We start from the raw sequence: 14,830 nt of genomic DNA on the forward strand, positions 1-14,830 counted from the left end.
CGGAAACCGGAAAGACAGGTGCTCAAAAACCAGTGGATGAGCCCCGCTAAGATTCTGGCGAAACTCAAGTCCTATTTTGGTGTTTGTTCTGAAAGTCCTTGAAGCAACAGCTCCACCTGAACGGGCTTGGAGACCAGCTGGATTCTAAGTCTTTTCTTTTTTTTTTTTTTTAAAGTAGGCTTTACGCCCGACATGGGGTTCGAACTCACAACCCAAGATCGAGGGTCACATGTTCTTCCAGCTGAGCCAACCAGGTGCCCCCCAGCTTCTAAGCCGTCTTTATAGTGCTGGCCTGAGCTGCCTCAGGGGACTCAGCTCCCAGCTTACGCACATACCCCTCAGCTGGCCTGGCTCTTAGAACTCATATCGGGTTGGCATCAATGAGGCCATCGGGGACTGGGCTGGCCTGGTGACGAGATGAGAGTATCCTAGGAGCTTCTCTCAGATGTCTGTCTGGAGTGACAACCCATTTAAGCACCGCCCATTTAAGACAAGTAACTGGGTGAAGGCTAACAGGCATCCCCTCGAACTTGAGCAGTGAGCACCAGACCTGGCATGGCTTTCTAGAGCACGGGGCCTGCGAGCACCTCCGGGCGCTCTTTCCCCAGTCCCTGACAAAAGGGTACAGGAAAAGCATACTCACAGTTTGGGTTACTTGCTCCATATGCAATCAGCAAGCAGGAGACAGCAAAGCAGGCACTAAAAACAAGCAGAAATAGTACGTTATTTATTGTTGCTGTTGTTAATAACATTCTTTGGAAGTATTTACTATGGGTCAGATGCTTTCGGAAAATTCACATACATTCTCTCATTTAATTTAACAATTCTAAGAAGTATAACTGACTCCACTTTACTGATGAAGAAAATAAAACAAAGAAAGAAAAAAACATTCTCAAAAGTCTCACAGCGAGCAGGTGTCTAAGTTAGAATTCAAGGCCCAAAGGCAGACCTGGTAAACACGGCACTGCCCTGTCCCCTCCCCGCCTCAGACTGGAGAGGCCACGGCTCTGAAGTGAGAGGGCGCGATCCATTCCACGCGCTCCTATGCCCGCTCTGCCGGGGGGGGGGCGACAGAACCCCACTGAGCATGAGGGCGATGAGGGGCAGCTTCCGAATCCTCTCTGCTTAGCTCTATCCTGGGGACAAAGGCCCCTTACGCTCCAAAGAATGAATGAGATGGATCCTCCACCCATTCCCTTCACGACCACGGGTATCACCACGGCCCTGCAGAGGGTCGTTCCCAGCGGGGCTGGTCTGGGGAGGACTGTGGCCTGAGAGGACCAGCTGCTTGGTGGACCGACTCCGAGTCTGGCAGAGGGGGGCTTTATAGAGCAGGGACACGCACCTCAGGAAGTGCACAAGACGACCCACTGGAGTGCTGGGAGTCACAGAAACAGTAGGACTTCTATTTTATCATTTTTCACCTTAGCCACTTTAATTGACATTTTTTGTACATGTGTTATAAAGCACATAAAACATTAAAAATGGTGTATGTGTGTGTAATTGATAATTCCATGCTTATATTAGAGGTTCATGTTCAAAATCTTTTTTTCTGATGAAGGTATAAGGTCAAAGAGACTGTGGAAACCAGTGTTCTCAATGACAAGCAACTGCAAGCCTTCCCAGGCAGGCTCGGGGCCTGGAACCCTTTAACTGCAGTACTGGCACACAGCAAGGATCTCAGTGCCTCCTGACTTGGTGACAGAATGGATAGGAACCCCACTCTGGGTGGGCACATAGGGAGCTCCACAGTGCACCTGATAGCAGGGACCAGGATTCCTGACAGCAGGGATCTCAGCCCAGCAGTCCCACCTGCCCACCCCCAACCCCTGCACTGACCTGCCCAGCAGCCTGAGCTTCCTTGGGCCATATTTGTCCATGACGATGCCTAGAGGCAGGGTGATGGCACTGAGCAGGAAGGAGCCTACGGTGAAGGCCAAGTTTAGCATCTCATCCTGGGCCTTGCAGCTGAGCCAGCCATTCATCCAGCTCATCTCCTCGTGCTCCTGCTCCGGCTCTGCTGTGCCCCCCACTGTGCCGTTGGTGACAATCTCTGTGTGTGTAGAGGGAGGGAAACTTGATCACAGGGTTGAGGCAGGGATTCCCAAAGATCAGAGGGACAGATGCACATTCAGACGCCACTGGAAATGTCAGGGCTGGCTCTGGCTACCCCAAGCAGGCTTGGCTATCCATCTGGCCCAAGACCCTTGGAGCGATAATGCAGAGGCTCTTATCTTTTGTGGAGGTCGCAAACCCTCTGGAGAGTCTAATAAAGGAAGCTATGTTCCTCGTCCTCAGAAAATGCACACAAAGGCTTGCCCACAGTTTTGGGGTTTCCTGTGTCCGTTGCATGAGCCCCAGGGTGGGATTCCCATTCTAGAGTAACCTATACCAGAGAAGAGTAGGCCTCAGGACTCAGCCTCGGCCGTGGGGCCACAGACTGGCTGAACCCTTCTCAGCAGCTCTGTCCATGGAAACAGACTGCAGCCAGTCTATCAGGGCGCAATCCTAGACCACCTGGGAAGGACAAGCTGCTGGTGTCACTGCAATGCCCTGGTTCTCCTCCGTCAACCAAGGGGAAGAGTGAGCGGGCCTCTTGCACTGCTAGGTACAGGAAACTTCTCAAGCGTACAAGCCATCTGCTACCTCCCCCTGTTATTTTCACAGCATCAACCACCCCATATGCTGAGCCTCGGAACCCCCTGGAGAAGTTTTTTTAAAATAGTCCCAAGTCATTTGCTTTCACTTGTTGAGGTCCCCCTTTCTTACTTTTCCTGCTGGGGTCAAATGTTGCTGTCCCCTGTGGCCACACCTGTGCCACCTGCAATCTTGGCCCCAATCGCCCCTCCAAAGTCCACCCAGCACCGAGACAACGAAAAATAGGGAGGAAGAAGTGCTGCCGCCGCTGAGGGCGGGAGGGTGGAGCACAGGCCGGAAGGCAGCAGAGGAAGCCTCTCCTCTCCCAGCACTGCTAGTCAGAGGTGCTGACTAATCCTGCCCAAAAAGGAGCAGCCGCTGATTAGATGCGAGGTCACACTGGGAGAGTCAAGGAAACACCTCTCTCCCGATAACTGCCCGCCTCCCGATTGCGGCCCTCTGGCGCCAGGGCTGTAAAGCTGAGGTCTGCAAAGGCCTGCCCAGGCCTCCCAGGGCTGCCCCAAGGTCACGGAAAAGGATGCACTTAGGGTGAATCATGCTATATGCCAACCTCTAACCAACAAGCCCTGCAGGGGGCACATCGATTAAGGGTGAGGTGCCAGAACGTGGCCTCTGGGTTTCAGTTTTGGTTCCTCTACTTCCTACTTGTAGAACCTTGGAAAAATGACTTAATCTCACACGATCTCAGTTTCTTTATCTCTAAAATGGCACAATATAATAGTCATATCTACCTCCTAGAGTCGGGTGGCAGATACATGAGAAAATCCAGACTACAATCCAGAGCTCACACAGACATAGAAAGTGCTTAATAAACAATAGCCACGAGTTGCTATTATCATCACTATCATGGGAGGCTGGGGATGGTGTGACTGGCTGGCAGCAGAGCTGGACAGAGGAACTGGGGGTAGGGTTCCACAGCTGGGTGTGTGGCCTGACTTTGTGTCTCATCTCTCACTGGGCCGGGGGCCCACGTCCCCAGCCCCTCGCCCGGCTCCTGGTGTACAGCAGGTGTTTACTGAATGAATGAAAATGAGGGAGTCAGATCAGGACGGCCAAAAGGATGGAGAGAAAAGAAAAGAAATAGGATGTATGGAACCAAGGTGAAGATAGAGGGGATTCAAGGAGGTAAGAGGCACAAGGTCAACCTCCTGAAGTCACAGAAACAAAACCTAACAAGCCAGATTCTCTCCCCACCCCCAATCCCTGCCACTTCGTTTCCTAAAAGAGGCCCGACTGTGCTGACAGCCGACACACAAGCAACAGGATCATCGGAGTCCATTAGCGTCCAGGTCAGAACCACCGCACGCACTGCCTTAGCCGGCCTGAGCTGCTCATCCACGGCGGGGTAGCGGCGGGGCAGCTTCTGCAAAGGAGGGGCTGCCTCTAGGCCGGCGCGGGTTTCAGGTGACGGCTCGTGGCCAGCAGCAACAGGAACTGGGGTCTCCGCACCACAACGGCTGTTTCCAGGTAGGTGTGCAGACACAAGCAAAGCAGCACAGGTGTCACAGAGAGGACGGGTGGAGAAGGCACCTCGGGGTCCGGGATCACGGGCTTGGGCGCCCTGACGTAGCCATGCAGGCTCCGGAGCCCATGACCGCACTGAAGAACACAAAAGAACTCAGGACTTGGAGTGTTCTGGGGTCTGTGGCTGCAAGCAGACAGCCAGAGATGGACAGGTAACAGACGGAGCCAGCAGCACTACCTCTGGGTAGGGGCCCCAGAATGCCCACCCCGCTTCCCCAGAGCTGGACCCCTAAATCCACAACTGTACTCACCATAAGAGAGAAGATAAACCCCAAGGCAATGTACTCAAGGCAGCCTCCCTGACTTGCTATAACTGGGGATGGCGGTAGAAACATCTCGAATTGTTAGAGATAACTAGACAGGGGCACTCATGAGGAGAGAGGCAGGAGTGGAGGGAAGGGTTTCTGTCCCCCGTCTTTCATCCTGGAGCCACTACACACAGGAACAAGGGCTTATATGCTTTGGGCCACCAGCTCTCTCCCTTTTTATTTTTTTTAATTAATTAATTTATTTATTTGTCAAATAGAGAGAGAGAGCACTAGCAGGGGGAACAGCAGGCAGAGGGAGAGGGAGGCTCCCCCCACCACCCCACCTGAGCAAGGAGCCCAATGTGGGGCTTGATCCCAGGACCCTGGGATCATGACCTGAGCCAAACGAAGGCAGACGCTCAACCAACTGAGCCACCCAGGCATCTCCAGCTTTCTCTCTTTAAAAAAAATTCCCTGCCAACTGGGCTGCCTGACCCCTGCCCTCCTGCCTCTAGGCAGCGATGTCCAGCATCAGATAAGCCTGGGGTAGGGAGTCTCAGTGGCCTTTCTTGTCTGCGCATGAAGCAATGCAAGAGAGTCCCTTGCTCCTAGAGGAGACTAAATCTTTGGTGAGCCCAGCTTTGTTGGCAGTAAACAGCCCACATGAATAATCACAGATCCGGCAGATGCCCAAACACAGCCACACCCAGGCTGTTCCTCTCCCTCTGCTCCCACCTGGGTCACTGTGGGCCAGCAGAGACACAAACAGATAAGCACCAAGGAAGTGTCAAGTCCCAGGGTGCCCCTCTGCTCCCAGCCTAGAGCTCAGGCCTCACCCCAGCCCAGCCTGTTCTGAGCCTCACCTGCACCTGTTTATGAAACAGATGCCTCTCAGTGGGCGGCCAGAGTGGCCTGGCCCAGCCTGACCGGGGAAGGTGAACCAAGAGGACAGGCAAGGAACTGGTGTGGCCCGAGTGTGCCGAATCACTGTGAGGCTGCTGAGGGGCCGGGAAGAGAGAACAATGCCTGCACTGTTCAGCCCTCCTCGCAGAAGACTCACACACAATCTGTACAGTGAAAGGAGGGGACAAAAGGGGGTGCTGTGACCCCACTCGGGCTCCCCTGGCATCCCTGGGTCAAAGAGGGGGTTTCCCCCACCCCAGAGAAACCAAGAGAATGGGGAGCCGAACAGCTGGCTGCATGATGCTAAAAGGAGCAAGGGGCGCTGGGCTGGAGGCTCCTTCAAATTCCTGAGCAGCCCCCTTCTCAGACTGCTTACTGAGCACCCCCACCCAGGATGCAGGCCCCTGGACCTCCCTGCTGATGGTCTCTGCCCCAGGATCTCCTGTCTCTCTCCCAAATCCTTAGTCTATCCGGCAACAGGAAGCAGTATCTCAGTCCAACAGGGGATGTAGGTGAGAGGTCAGCCTCAGACACAGAGCAAACAAAAGGCAGGACACAGACAGTCAGAGGGCCATCCTGGGTAGGCCAGAGCCTAGTCCCTGGTTGTGGCCACAGAGTGCCTGTGTGTGCCGGCCACGTATTCAGCGGTATTCGTTCCATGTCACTTAGTGTTCTCTCACCCCCATCACACTCCACACCAGGACACCAGGAGCTTTGGAGCAGCAAGCTGCTTGCCTGACGTCTCACAGACAGCACATTATGGAGAAGCTGGACTTGAATCCGGGCTGCTGGACCTCAAAGTTCCTGCTTTTAACCTTTAGGCTGTGCTGATGCTGTATTAACTGGGTTAGAGGCTTTCAGAGAGAACATGCTGAAGGAGCGGAGACAGCACAAGGCTGTCACCGTGTCAGGGACAACACCAGGTGGCCCTTAATGCCACCCAGTGTGAATGGGACTGCCCCCAAGATCCTCCCTGAAGTCAACCCAAGCTGGACAGAACCTTAATGCAACACCATGAAGGCAGGTGGGGCCGGTGGATGTGGGAGAGGGAAGTGGGTCATGAAACGGGAAGAAGAAGGCAGGGCTGGCAGGAAGGTCTGAGGCGCCAGCTCCTTTCTGTAACACATTGTGAGGCCACGGGCACCAGCCTTCAGACCTTCTTACCCATTGCTACAGAATGGGTTTTTTTTTAATCAAAAATAAACCGGGGGGGGGGGCAAGTAGGGGGAGTAGAAACAGTCACATTCACAGAAATACAAGTAAAAGGGTGGGTTTTCAAAAGTTGTCAAAAGCCAGCAGCCTTTGCATGAGGAGACCATTAAAAGAGGCCCCCACGCAGCAGGGAATGTCTCCTATCCACATCTGCAGCCTCGGCCCACCTGCTGGGGATCAGGCCTGCCTCTGCTTCCCAGCCCCTCTGCCTTCTCAGGGCCCAGGCGACCAGCTTCCTGCTTTGTTTCATGAGGGGTACGGCTCCCCTGCCAGCACAGGCAGAGAGACTGCAGCGGTCACGAGCATAGAACTCAGGTCTGCCTTGGTGTCCACAGATGAGCTGGACTGTGACTTCCTCAGGCAGAGGCCACGACTCCCACCCGCATCCCACGCCCAGTATGTGGCAAGACCTCAACAACTCCTAAAAGTCTAATAGGTGAATCTGATTGTCACCCTCCTCTGCTTCTGTCACTTCTTCCTGCCTTGAGAATAAAATACAACTTCCCTGAGTGGCCTCCTAGGCCCTGTGGGCCCTGGCCACTTCCCACCTCTTCTTGACTCCTCCTCTCCCAACCCGCCCCTCTTTGCCTCCCACGATTCCGCCTAAACATCAGAGAGGCCCTCCCACCCAAGTTGAACCAGATCCCCACTGTCATTCTCCTTCCTGGCACCCTGCTCTGTGCTGGAGTCTGGACCACGACTTGGAAGTATATGGTCTGTGTGTTTGATGCTGGCGGACTACGGACTCCCTGAGGGCCAGGGCTGCTCTGCACCCCCAGCACAACACCTCAATAAATGCTTACTGAACATGTAGGTTAGACGAAGAGGAGATTAACAGCCCCCTGACCTGACCCTGTCCAAGCGGGCCATCAGATGACAGAGAAAACGAAGAAAGAGGTCAAGAGTGGGTAGGTACAGCAGTCATCCAGAGGCCAAAAGGACACAGTTCTGGGAAAGCCCCGTACTTCCTGGGCTGGGAAGCCAGTCAGCCTCCTCTCCACACCAGGGGGGCTGGGGAGGCAAAGCCCAAATGCCTGGCACCGGCCCTTATCAATCTCATCTGGTGGGCAAGGCAAAAAGAGCTGAGAGGTGGCAGAGAAACAGGCTCTTTTCTTCTCCCATCTCGCCGTGCTGGAACCCAACACCGTGTCCAGGGCCAAATTCTGGCTGGAGTGCCGAGAATGAGTTCTGAGAACCTTTCAACAGGTTCAGGCAAATTTTCTTGAGAGAACCACCCAAAGCAAAGGTCCTATAAGCACCAAAAAAGCTGACGAGTTTGCATCCCAGTCAGCTGCAGACCACTCAGCTTTTCACAAGTCTAATGATAAATGATAAATTCCATAAATGGCCCAACTGCTTCTCTGCAATTCAGCCATCCACCAAGTTTGAAAATATTAGGCCTAAGCAGAAACCTTGACCCTGAATCCTCCAGGCACTCCCAGTTAGGCAAGGCATGGAGGAAACTCCTGGCTCCAAAAGGCAACAGGCTACTTGGACTCCAAGAAGCAAGGAGCAGGCAGGCCAGAGAGATAAGCTATGTGGAATCGGCAGGGCTGTCTGTCCAGGATGCTGGGTCAGCAGGTTTGCCAGGTAGTCAGAAAAAACAAAATCAAAGGCAGGGGCAAAGGCACTGGATAAGAAGTTGATGTTCAACCTCCAACCTGACCCTTCACCTTCACTTTGGTTTATAGGAGGGTCAAGCCTCTCCCGGGCTTCAACACCAGCTCAGCACTGTGTCGGCACAATCTCTGCAACTCCTCCCACTTTAAATGGAGGAAGAAGCCAAGGTCGAGGCAGGAATGAAGTGACCAGTCCTAATGCTGCCAATACCATAAAATAAATTAAATCAGTGGACAATCTCTGGAAAAAAACCCTAGAATCTGACCTTCCACAGTAGGTTCCTCCCCCCCCCCCCAATTAACCACAACAGTCCCTCAGTCTGGACTAGACGCTAAAAGCTTCATCTGGGGATGATGATGTTTCTCTCTGTTTTTAAAACCCTCGGTGCAGCCTGAAAGAATCTATCAAAGAGGGAGGCAAGAAGGGTCATGATCTAAAACGGAGGAGAGAGGGAGGGAGAGGAGGAGCCAAACACTCCAACCTGCTCCTTCCAGAGAGTCATTAATCTGCTAACATCTCTTGGGCAAAGCAGAAAGCTTGTTCAAGGAACAAGGTCTGAGTGACTCTCCCATCTCCCAAGATTTCTTGCTGATGTACGGAGAGGTCTGCCAAGAACCCTTAGGCTATTAGGAAATATTTCTGAGTAGCTAAAGGCTAAAGGTTATAAATGATATACTCTCTGCCCTCTCTCAAGTGACCTCTGCATTCCCCCCACCCCATTTCTCCTGCCCTTAACCCGTCCAACAAAGCTTCCCTAGAGACTGAAACACTCCGAAATCTCCTGGGACTATCAGAAAAGGGAAACAAGGACTCTACGTGGGGTTACAGCCAGCATGAGCTGCTCCAAAGCTTTCTCTTCCCCCCCAGTTTAGAACGCTAAGAAGAAAAGGCATGCCAGTGGTGTGATTCAGAGGGTCAAACTTGAGCTGTCTCCCTCTTAGGGGACCCACTCAGGGGCTGGCTGACAAAGGCATTGGGAAGAGACATTACAGAGGTCAACTATTAGGTAGCCACTGTTGGGGACAGCAGAGGGAAACATTTCTTATCAAGGTTACCTAGGAAGGGGATACAAGGGTAGAGGTGGGGAGCCGTGGGGGTCCCCCTGTTTGGATGGATCTACAGATCTACAGCAATCAGGACCCCCAGAAGGAATGGGAGGGGTGCGAAGGTAGGAGCGGGGGGTAGACTTTTATAGACAAGCATCCTCAGCCTGCATTCAGCAACACCAGTGGTGCGGCAAAGAGAGAGGACAGGACCAGTGTTATTTCCCTAAATACCCGCCTTGCCTCCCTCCACGATGGCGGGCAGATAGAAGGCCACGGGGATGTTCTCACAGCCTGTGGGAGGAAATGTCCTTTGGAAAATCATAAAACAGCAAAAATAGACAAGAAATTGTAGCTGACATGCTTTTAAGAGACTCCATAATGGCCTAAAACACATCTAGATTCTAGATGAACCTTCAATGGGGTGGAGGCCAAGCCACTTCCTCTCTCTTTCTGCACCCCAGCCACTGAGTCAGGAGTTCCTCTTTCTCACAGTCAGGGAGCAACATATTTAGAGTAAGGCAAGTGATGTGCTACCCACTGGAAGGAGAGCAGTCCAGCAATGTTCTGGAGGTGGCGGGCAGAACACCCTGGACTTGGGGGGTCTGGCTTTACCGCAGTCCTCAGCTGTGCGGCCTTGGGCAAGCCAGATCTGTCTGAGCCTCGGTTTCTTCATCCACAAAACAGGGACAATGACACGTACCCAGCAGAGCTGACTGAGGATCAAATGGGACTTCTGCTGAACGGGAGGTGCTGCGCAGCGAGGGGGTATTGCTGGCCGGGTTTTCACGGCCACTGCCGTCTCGCCCTCTCCCAAAGCTCCCACTCCGGGAACCCCCCCGAGCCCGAGCCGCCCCGACTCACCTGGCTCAGTACACAGGTACGAGTAAAAGCCCTCCGACTTGAGCATGATGAGCAGCGAGCCCCAGCCCAGGAGGACTGCCGAGAAGAGGAGGTTTTCCAACACGGCCGTGCAGGCCATCCACCAGCGGCGCCGATGGGCAGTGGCTAGGGTGGGCGCCATGGCGCGGCGCGGAGGCCCGGCTTCGGCTCCGGCTCGGCAGCCACCTGCACACAGACCTCAGCGTCAGCGCCCGGCCCTGCCCAGCCTGGGCGGCCACCCCGGACCGCTGCCGCAGCGCGCGGGGCTTGTCACCCCTCCACGGCCCAGGCGATGGGTGCGCGCGGCGAAGGAAGCCCCAGCCCGGCCTGGGTCCTGGGCCAGCCTGTCCGCGGCTGGCTCGTGCGTCTGCCCTCAGCTACGGGACAGCGGCCCCGGGCAGGGAGCGAGACCTCTCCCTCGGCTGGTTCCGAGGTAACCTGAGGCATGGAAACAGGAGAGACTAAGGCATGCTCAGGGACGTGGAATTAATCCTGGCTCTCCGCAGATTTTGGCATAGCTTGGGGACTGGCAGGAGAGGCACCTTGGGTCCGGATACCTGGACAGGGCCATACCTGGGGGCTGCCACTCCCTGGGACCCTGACAGGCGCCCTCCCGCCCGCACTCGAGACCCTTCCTCAGAGCTGGTTCCTTCAACCACAAGATCGGCGCACAGAGTCCGGAACGGCCCGCCCCCAGCCCGCTCATTGGCCTCACGGCTAGAAACTGCGGCACCATTGGCCGCTGTCTAGGTCGCTAGGCGCTGCGGCCACGCGAACCCCGCATGGGAGAGGCGAAGCCGGTTTAAACCGGCGGCGCGAGCCACCTGAGCGACCCCCATCTCAGGCCGTTTCCTCGACATCTGTTCCCATGGAAGCGGACTTCCGTCCCTCCATCTCCCAGCTGCCCCCTCTATTCGTCATCTCTTCCCTGGCGGCTCCTCATCGGTCTCTTTCCTCTCGTAATCACACTTCTCCCTACGCCCCTATTCGTGCGCCTTCTGTGCCCTTAGCACCTTCGCCCCAGGACCCAGATCCCCAAGATCCAGCTCACCCGGCTCCTACCAGCGTGTATCGGGCCCGGCCGGCGCCTTTTCTGCCTCCTTTTATTCCAGCGCTTTTATTCCAACCCAAGATGAAAACACTGCCGCACGCTGATTGGCTGAGTGGGGGCTGGAAACAGGCATTGACCAATCAGCAGGCACCCGCCCGCCCGGCGGCGAGCAGAAGCCGGTTCCGGCCGGACTTGGAGACAAACAAGAGAGCTGGGGGGGCCAGGGGTAGCGGTGGGTCGTGCCTCTTTTCTGCCGCTTCAGACTGGAGTCACAGCTGGGCTGGGAATCCCCGGGGGCATTGCCCCAACGCCTCTCCAGAGCCTCACTCCGAAGCCCTACCTGGGTCAGGTTCCCGGTCGATGTACCGATACCCCCCGGACTGCATGCCTGTCTCCCTCTCACACCCAGCTGGGCACTTGCACTCCATTCTCCTCGGGCCCGCTTATGTATTTCCCAGCTTCCCCCTCTGACCTGGGCACCACATCCCGATGCTCTGGCTCCGTGTGGGTCATTCCGCTCCCGTCTCCTCCGTTGCTTCTCCCACGCGACGCTGGCATCCCCGGCTGCCTCCGGCTTTGTGTTCTGATTCCTCGCTCGCCTGCCCCCAGTGTCCTCCATCCAGGCGCTGTCTGCACATCCCGGATCCCCGAACCCCTGTCCAGGCGTGTTGTGCCTCTTCCCTGCTCCCCTGACTCACGGACCCCTCTCCTGGGTGCCACTTGCATTTTCCCTGGAAGATGGCCCTCGGGGATCCCTAAGTGGGAGTTTGGGGCTTGTCTGTACCCTTGGACGGTCTGCTCCCATCCAGACTGCCCCCCTTTCCTGCTGTCCTTGGTCCCCTTGGGGATCCCTACGCAAAGTTGACCATCCCATCTCCATTGTCTTGCACCACCTCCACCCCCTTACGTCCCATTCCTGGACGTCAACTCCAGGGGCCCTCTCTGCTTGGTGACGCGGCGGGCAGCGCCTCCAGGAGAGCGCGTGGAGTCGGGAGGGCTCCGGAGTTCCAATCTGATCTGAGAGCTGGACCAGCCCCCAGAACGGCTAGAGCAGGGGGATGGAGCCCGGGCACGGGAGGTTCGGCAGCCCAGATGCGTGTCCCGGATCAGAGTCGCTAGGCCGATGTCAGAAGACCCTCGGTCTACCCCAGGTTCAGCTGGGTCTGCCTGGCACGCTCTGGGAGCTGACTTATCATTCCAGGATTCTGGGAGCCTCAGCAGCCTTCTTTTTCACGACCCCGCATCGAAGTGCGCCCCCTGCCGCCACGAACCCACCGCTGACAGCCGTGCTTACACCATGCCTGGCTCTGTGGGCTTGGGGGATCCTGGCTGGTTACCTATCCGGTTATCCACCCCGCAGAATCTCACCCACTCGCTTGGGACTGCCACTTAATAAACTTCAGTCCTTCCCTCCCTCCTTACAGTCACCTGCCCGAGGAACGTTTCCGGGCAGCTGTTCCATACACATCTCTGAACTGTTTGAAACACAGCTCTTAAATAATTCACTTTCGCGGCACCTGGGTGGCTCAGTTGGTTAAGCCTCCAATTCTTGGTTTCGGCTCTGGTCGGGATCTCATGGGTCCACGGATAGAGCCTAGGATAGTCCCTGCCCAGTGGGGAATCAGCTTGAGATCCTCTCCCTCTGCCCCTCTTCCCACATGCTCTCGTGTTCTCGCTCGCGCTCTCTCTCAAATAAATAAATCTTAAAAAAAAATAACATAATTCACTTTCTACCCCCAAAACTGTCCCTCTCATTCTTTCTGATAATAGCACCACTACCTACTGAAGTAAGATACCGTGAACCACCTTTTCAACAAATATTTGAAATTTGTTTTAAATTCTCCATTATTCTCCCTCTCCTTCACCCCAGTGCCACCCCACCAATACAGCCATATCGCCTAAATATCTGATTCGTCCATCTGTGTCCCTAGGACTGCAACTGCTGTTCATCCAGCCTCCAATCTCAACCCCTCAAATACATTTCTTTGCCCAACCCCATCCCAGTGAGCTGTGGGAAAGGTAAATCTGACCTTAGTAAATCTGACCTCTGCTCAGTTCTTCAGAAACTCTCTACCATTTGTCCTGTAGGATAAAGTTCAAGTTCTCCGGCCTAACCCACACAGGCTCCTCCCCCCCAGCCAGGTCACAGATGCTTCAGTCACATGGAATTGCTTAGGGTTCCTGCAGGTGCTGTTCTCCTACCTCTGGCCTTCAAACATAGACCCTTCTTGGACAGCACCTCCTTCAGGAAGCCTTCCCTAACCACTCCCCAAAATATTCTTTAATATCTTAGTCCACTGATTGCACTGTTTTATAATTATCTGTTCATTTGTCCCTCCCTTTTCCCACTGACTATGAACAAATATTTGGGGGCAAGAACTATGTCTTACTCAACTTTGTTTACCAGCCCTTAACACAGAAGCACAAAGCAAATGCACAATATTGGGCTTGTTGAGTGAAAACACGAACAAATGAAAAGGGGTGGAAGCTATCAGCTTCTTGAGACAAAGGATTCAAAGCTGGGAGAATGATGGATGAGAATAGTAATTACCCTTTACTGAGAACTCAAAATTTCCTAGGTGCTTTATGTAGTTTGTGTCATTTAATCCCCACGATAACTCCGGGTGATGGCCAGGATCCCCATTCCAAAGTCCCCAGATGAAAAAACAGGTTTTAAATACCATTTCAAAGTCACAAAACAATTATATCAGAACTGAGATTTGAATCTGTGGCTATTTGAATGAAATTCTGGGTTTCTTTTTTCAGTCTTTCTGTCGAGGGTGTTAAAGCCCCCACACCAGCACTGCTGGCAAATCATAAAGAAATAAAACCGCTAAAGTACCAGAAGAAAACGCAGGTGATTATTTCACTAGTTTTAGGGTAGAGAAGGCCTTGACACTAAGCATGACGTGAAACTCATAAGTCAAGGGGCGCCTACGTGGCTCAGTCGGTTAAACATCTGCCTTTTGCTCAAGTCATGTTCCCAGGGCCCTGGGATCGAGCCCTGCTTAGGCTCCCTGCTCAGCTCAGCGGGGAGTCGACTTCTCCCTCTCCCTCTGCCCCTCCCCCTGCTGGTGCGCGAGCGCGTGGGCGCTCTCTCTCTCTCTCTCAAATAAATACTCTAAAACAAAACAAAACAAAACCTCAGAAGTCAAAAAGAAAAAGACTGTCTAAGGGGGGCCCCACCCTAAGAGGAAACCGCCCTTAAAAGGATTTTATACCACTCTGGAAGGAGCTCTCCACCCCTTTCCCTTGTGACAAAAACCTGATTGGATGACAGGTGCCAGGAGGGTCCATCAGATCAAAACAGCCCGCCAACAAGCCCATAAAAACCCCTAGACTTAGAGACAACGGTTGCAACCCTCTCCAGTCCCGTCCCTCCTCAGGAGCTTATACTGTCACTTTGCCATCACTCAATAAACCTTGCTTTGAGGCCCACCAAAAGAAAAAGAAAAAAAAGAAAAAAGACTGTCTAAATTAAAAATTTAAATTTCTAAAGAAGAATTTCTAAAGAAAGAAGAAAGAAATTATAAACAGCATTAAATGACCAATCACAAATGGGGCAAAGAATTAATATCCTTGATATGCACAGGTACTTATAAATCAATAAGGAAAAGATGAACATCTCAATTGAAAATTGGGAAAGAATATAATCAGGTAACTCATAGGAAAAAAAACACAAATAATTA

At 53.7% G+C, this 14,830-nt stretch overlaps 1 protein-coding gene across 3 annotated transcripts in view; it reads right to left on the bottom strand.

Moving 5' to 3' along the window:
* SLC43A2 (solute carrier family 43 member 2) overlaps window positions 1-11,245 on the bottom strand; it is a 38,719-nt gene extending 27,474 nt beyond the window's left edge. Inside the window, exons 1-4 of one of the 3 annotated variants that reach the window (XM_045773157.2) lie at window positions 11,153-11,245; window positions 10,073-10,276; window positions 1,840-2,053; window positions 644-699 (exon numbers count right to left, since the gene is read on the bottom strand). In XM_045773157.2, the coding sequence (XP_045629113.1) occupies window positions 644-699; window positions 1,840-2,053; window positions 10,073-10,232 (430 nt within the window). In that variant the 5' untranslated portion in view covers window positions 10,233-10,276; window positions 11,153-11,245. The other 2 variants (XM_045773156.2, XM_045773154.2) reach the window with 2 other exon arrangements.
* Window positions 11,246-14,830: the final 3,585 nt, after the last annotated feature.

The sequence above is a fragment of the Ursus americanus genome, chromosome 23 (assembly GCF_024610735.1).
Source record: "Ursus americanus isolate L20-20 chromosome 23, mUrsAme1.1.p, whole genome shotgun sequence".
In the NCBI taxonomy this organism is placed as follows: domain Eukaryota; kingdom Metazoa; phylum Chordata; class Mammalia; order Carnivora; family Ursidae; genus Ursus; species Ursus americanus.